At 33.3% G+C, this 6,087-nt stretch overlaps 1 protein-coding gene across 1 annotated transcript in view; it reads left to right on the top strand.

Annotated features, from left to right (window-relative positions):
- The window catches only part of xpo5 (exportin 5), a 15,308-nt gene extending 12,916 nt beyond the window's left edge, over window positions 1-2,392 (top strand). Inside the window, exons 32-33 of the mRNA XM_015397584.1 lie at window positions 301-465; window positions 655-2,392. Of these exons, the coding sequence (XP_015253070.1) occupies window positions 301-465; window positions 655-801 (312 nt within the window). The 3' untranslated portion in view covers window positions 802-2,392. The remainder of the gene's footprint in view (window positions 1-300; window positions 466-654) is intronic.
- The last annotated feature ends 3,695 nt before the right edge of the window (window positions 2,393-6,087 follow it).

Below are 6,087 nucleotides of genomic sequence, written 5' to 3'. Positions count from 1 at the left end.
TTAATATAAAAAATATTTTTTGTCCGATTCATCGATTAATCGAAAAAATAATCGTCCGATTCATCGATTTTTAAAATAATCGTTAGTTGCAGCCCTAAATACAACAGGTAAAATTTGCTGAGGTGGAATAAGAAAAAAAATGCTAAAAGATTTTAATGTCAAATAATTCAAGTGGCACTCATTTATTTATTTTTTTTTAAGTTTTTTATGAAAACGATTTTCATTAAACTAGTTTTAGGACACAGTAAATAGTTTGTGTATCCCTTTCATGCGTGTCCATTTTCTGTCCATTTGCTTTAGCGACCGCGCTACATTGAGCTGAGGACAGTGATGACCCAGATTCCAAACATCAACATGGAAGCTCTGGACCACTATGATCAGAGGCTTGTGGATCCCAATGCCCAGAAATTTGGAGAGAAAAAAAGAAAAGACCAGTTTAAGAAGCTCATTGCAGGAACTGTTGGGGTAATGCTACATCTAACCACTAGAGAGCAGTGTTTCACTTTAAAATTCTGAGTGAAGGTCCTTCTCAGAGGGTGTCCCTGTAGTGCAAATCATGAGTGTGATTCTGACAGGGCTGTAAATGTTGGACTGCCTCACCAACGCTGAACAATCTAATGGAAATCTTCTTGTTTGAAACTTTTTCTCTCACAGAAAGCTCTCTGCCAGCAGTTCCGGAAGGAGGTTCACATCCGTAACCTTCCATCCCTCTTTAAAAAGCCGAAGCCTGACAAGGATATAGTGGAGACTGAACAACTGGGCCTTGCAGCTCTCTTCAATGCAAAGAATGATGGGCTGTAGGTGGAAAGTTCTTCAAACTGGCTGCAAACATTGTTCTGTGTTCAAACAGAAAACCGCGACACCCAGCTGGAGCCGCGTGCTGCTCCCCAACACATCTGCCATCTTGCTTTTCAGTGGGTAACCTCAGCAAATTCACCGAGCCAGAGCAGGACTCGACCACTTTTTACATTTCCACAAACACTATTCATCTTCACAAACAAATTAAACTGTCGAAATCTCAGCTTTTTTTCAAGCAGAGCAGACCTATTTATTTTTTAAAGAAAAACTTTAAACCACAAATCGAACTTCTATAAGATTACTCAGCTTTTTTTAAAATGGTCTCTTTTGTTCCATTTTCTTTATTGTCGTTACAGCTACACAAACACTAAGCATATCAGATTTATAAAGATGAAATATGATCTAGTTGAAGATTTTGTATTTAATGAAACAGATCAAATCTTACGATCCTTAAAAGAAGCTGAATCTGAAGGAACAGACTGCAGAGGGAGCCTGTTAAAGACAGTGGGGGAAACAGATCTGTATTATGTGGCTTGCACAAGCTGGGTGCATTAGGTGTTAAAAACTATAAATACTAGGTAAGCTTATTAGTTTGCAGAGATGTGAGGGCAGATTGTTATGAATGAAACGGTGATGAAGAAAAGAGAACGAATCGTTGTTCAGATTACCTTATTCTGTCTATTAATTCTGAGTCATCAGCGGTACCTTAGGTTCAGCTTGTCTTTTTAACCGGGGAAAAATACTTTATGAAACCTTGAATAAACTACTAGACTGTGCTGTTTTGTATTAGAATTTTGAATACGAAGCAGCTATTCAACATGCATTCCCAGATGGTTAAGCTAACCTTGGTTATCCTAAACAGCTTCGACTCTAAAGCTGTGCATATATTGCTTCACAAACATATGTGCCAAAACACTGACTGTAAGGCTATAAGGAGATGGCTCAGTCTACAGGTTGCATATAATATAAAAACTATTTAAGGATGTGCTTATTAGAGGATGTGTAGCTTATTCCAAGTGGGTCTGTGAATCTACGTCTTAAATCACCTGATGATTTTTTTTTTTTTTTTTATCTGATCATGTTTGTTCTGTTTTTATGAACAGGCACTACATTCCTTTCTTGTTTGAAGGATTGTTTTTGGCATTTTTTTGTATTTATAGCAGATCATATTGTTTTCCTAATTTTTACTGTTTTAAATACGCAGACCAAAATGTGTGTGGCAGCTGTTCTGACTTGAACCTCTGAAATGGTTTTTCAAGTGGTCTATATATCAGATGCAGTTTGACAAAAATATATATATATATATATACATATATATATGTGTCCTAGGAAAAAAGGATTTCAAGTTTGTTTTTTTTCTTTTTCCGTTTTCTATTTTTGTGTGTGACGAGTGGTTTATAAACATGGCCATTTTTTTTATGTCTGTCCAACACTAAAATGTTCTGAACAAAGAAAGAGGGATTTCAAAAAATGTTATGTGATTTATATTTTTGCTATATAGATCAGAATTGTTTGTTAGAAATATTTGTTTTTTGTTTTGTGTTTTTTTTAGTTTAGAGCACATTGAAATAGATGAGCTTCATGGTAATATTAAATGAAATGATCTGCCTCGTTTGAATTTTTATTATATGCCTCATTTTAAAACAAACTAATTGTTTCTAACATTTAAACAAGGAATTCTTATATCCTCTTAGAAATGTTCCACTCCTTATAGCAGTCAATTTTGTAACTTAAATTGGCTCTGCATGGTTTTGAAAAATCTTGGGAAGGCCAGAATACTGGTTATTGTGCTGTACTCTTTCTAAATCTATTTGCTATAATCTTTCCATTTTGAGCAGTTTAATTTGTGCTTCCAACTTGCTCAGTATTAAAGTAGCATGTAGTTGGAACTTAATAATGCCAGAATATATTGAGGAGCAATAATTGCACTACTAAAGAGTCCTTTGCAATATAAATATTACACTCACTGATTTTGCAATAATATTCTTGCAATATGTAGTGCAGTCCTAACTTGAATTCAGTATTAGAAAATCTTAATATTAAAAATTATTTGCCGCACTGTAAGTATTGCATAAAATAACCTCAGGAAAAACATGACTAGTGTGATGTTGGAAACATGAAAATATTTACCATTTTAAAATACTCTGGTTGTGCACCTTCATTGCTATTTTTTCATTGGAGCATCTTTAGTCTGAGGTTTTACCTAAAATTACCCCGGCCTTTTTGATATGAATTTCTGATGTTTAGCTTAAAAAGAAACAAAAAACAACAAACACACACACAAAAATCTTTGTAAAGTGGCAGAGATGAACTTTCAGGCCAGTTCTTCATAAAGAAATCTGGAAATGGAGAAAGCTGAACCCCACTGTGCACAGATGTAAAGCAGTTGTAATGTATCTATAGAGGCCTGATGATGCAGAAGGTGCTTTTTACCATTCTTCTCTCAGTGATCCATGTCCAGTAGTTACACATGTAGCAGGATGATCTGAAGAAATCCACCTTACTTTACATGCACAAAATGTACCTTGAAGAGCTACACCATTTTTAACATTAATATACATAAATCTAGATCATCTACCGGTGTATTTAAAACTCACAGTGGCCCAAAATATCCAAGAAAATCCCTAAAGCCCTTATTTTTAATCACTTCCAATATAGATTAATTTGGCTGGTCGGTAATATTAATGGTTACCAAAAACAAACAAAAAATAATCGCATGAAGATTATTTTATTACTAAAGCTGGTAAACTTAAGGTGAAATTTGTGTTCAGTAGTTGACAGCTGGCTCTAAGCAGGTAGCTGATTCTTGTTGCTCTATAATGCAAAAAGCAACAAGAATGTGCATTAAAAAGTGAACTAAACCAAAAAGTTTATTGTTGCAAGTTATAGATCAAGTTTCAATAAAAAAGATCTCAACACATATCAACAGCAGCAGAATGAATACTTGCTTTGTTTTTTAATTAAAAATAATTACATTTTACACATATGCAATTTGTATTTATAAAAATACCAAGTGTATTTATTATTTTTAAATACCCAGAATGAGAACCTCATTCTGGGTATAATGTCAGCTGGGGATTGTTGGCACCAGCAGACTTGGTTAGTTGGCTGATGGGTTAAAAACATAAAATCCAGCTTGAGGTATAAGCAAACTTTGTTACCAAATAAATTAGCCAGCCCTGTTTTTTTGTTTATCTTCCCTACTGTTAGAGTATAAAGATACATCGGTTATTTCCTGTTATTTTAAACCTTTTAAAGTTTTCCTCATGGCTATAGATATGGATATCTTGGGTAAGAATCTATGTTCCTATAGCTTTTTCGTGTTTTTAGAGTACCAACAATCTTCCTTAATTTAAGGACATGTTCTTCTGTTCTTTCTTTGAAAACTAGACAATATAAATTGCCGTCTTTTATATGTATGCAAATATGAACTCATTCAGGATTACAAATAATGTATTTAGAGAATTTGATCATTTCTTACCAAGGTACATTTCTTTTTTTAAATGAATCATTTGTACCCTACCACCTTTATATGTTTCGTCTGTTTTGGAACAGTTTGCTTTGAATAATTCACTCATTTGATGTCAATTAAGACTTAACATCAAGAAACGAATTATATTAAGAATCTAAAAGAACCAGAAATCCTTTCATTGTGACCTGATAATCCTGAATGAAAATACAGCGCAAGGCAATGTTTTTTATTTTGTTGGACCACCTTTATGTTTGATTATGCAAACCAACCCTTCATTTGGTACCTTTCATATCCTTATAATCAAATCAGTTTAAAAGAACTTAAATCATGACTCATTTGACAGTGCAATTTATTTTTTTTCCCCCACTCCAAATCACACATTTCCAATTCTTTGGGTTCTTTGTGCGCCTCAGCTCATTTAACCTCAGTACTGACTATGTTTCTAAAGCCTGCACAGCTGTTTCCAAAGGGTTGGTGGGTTTGGAAATACTCTTTCATTTTCTTCCGAACACGGCTGCAATTTCTCCTTTTTTAACTGATTCAGCTTCATTCAACTGTTTTTAAATGATATTTGATTACAGTTCTTTTGTGGGTTTGATGCAAGTAAACAATTCTGATATTTCTAAAAATTTTAAAATCTTTTTCACAAGCAGAGGATATATGATAGAGAATCTATAAGACATAACAAACATAACACTTAGAATAGTTTATAAGTATTGCTTATATAAACTTTTTTTAATCTAGCTTTTAATAGTTCTGGAAAGGAAAGTCTTTTCTTACTGATGGTTTTGGTAGCTTTTACTAAGTCTATTTACATTTCTATGAACAGTAATGCATGTCTTGTTGATTTGCATCTTGTGTGATAAGGGCTCATAAGTTTACCAGTTATAAAATGAAATATAGACCAGAATGCAGGGCATTTGCTTATAACAATCGTAAATTCTTATTAACATCCTCTGTTAAAAAAAAAAGTATACAAAAAGACTTGAGTGGCATCATTATCTCTAAAATAAACAGAGACCTTTTAGAAAAATCTACCTATTAACCTTCCCAATCATTGTCTGAGGTGTTAATCTAAACACTGCTGCTGTCCCAACACATACAGGTAGACACCATTCCTGTTGTTTATCATTATTATGAAGATTATTACTCTGACTTAACATACAGGAAATATTAGGGGAGTTATTTTTATGCAATTTTTTTTTTTTTTTTGCCGTTTCCTGAATTAAGAGGCACGACTTGACCTGCCTCAATTAAACAGCATGTTTGGTGGTCCTGTGTTTTGAGGAGGTGCCAAGAGAAATAACCCTATGGGTATTATCATCTTTAGCTGTCAGACAATTGAATTAAAAGATTATGAATAAAAAGTTTTAAAAAAAGAACCAGAATGAAATATATGATTTTAAAAAACATAAGTTTAATAAATGTGTCCCATTGAGCTCTTAGGGATCTTTCAGTATGTGTGACAACAATGTTATGGTCATAATAGAAAAATTACAAAAATAAAAAAAAATTTCGCATTTGGGGATACAATCTACCGACTGGATAAATTTACTCAAATTAGACTTAAGTTCAGTTTGAGTTCATACTACTGTAATAAAGATGAAGTCCTTACCAGGGAGGCTGCTTGTGTGACTAAGAATTGACATATTTTCAAACTTATTCCTTCTACAGTTGGTGCAAAATCATAAATGTTTTCAAAGCACAGTAGTTTAATTATTGAAAGAGTAATTACCTAAGCCCTGGGCTTATTTTAGGTGAGTTACAGTTCCAGATTTTTATACTAAATATTATGGGTGCTAAATGTATTTAGAATT

The sequence above is a fragment of the Cyprinodon variegatus genome, unplaced genomic scaffold (assembly GCF_000732505.1).
Source record: "Cyprinodon variegatus isolate N-32 unplaced genomic scaffold, C_variegatus-1.0 Scaffold1, whole genome shotgun sequence".
Lineage (NCBI taxonomy): Eukaryota > Metazoa > Chordata > Actinopteri > Cyprinodontiformes > Cyprinodontidae > Cyprinodon > Cyprinodon variegatus.
The sequence above is the reverse complement of the archived record's forward strand: the minus strand, read 5'-3'. Positions and strand labels throughout refer to the sequence as shown.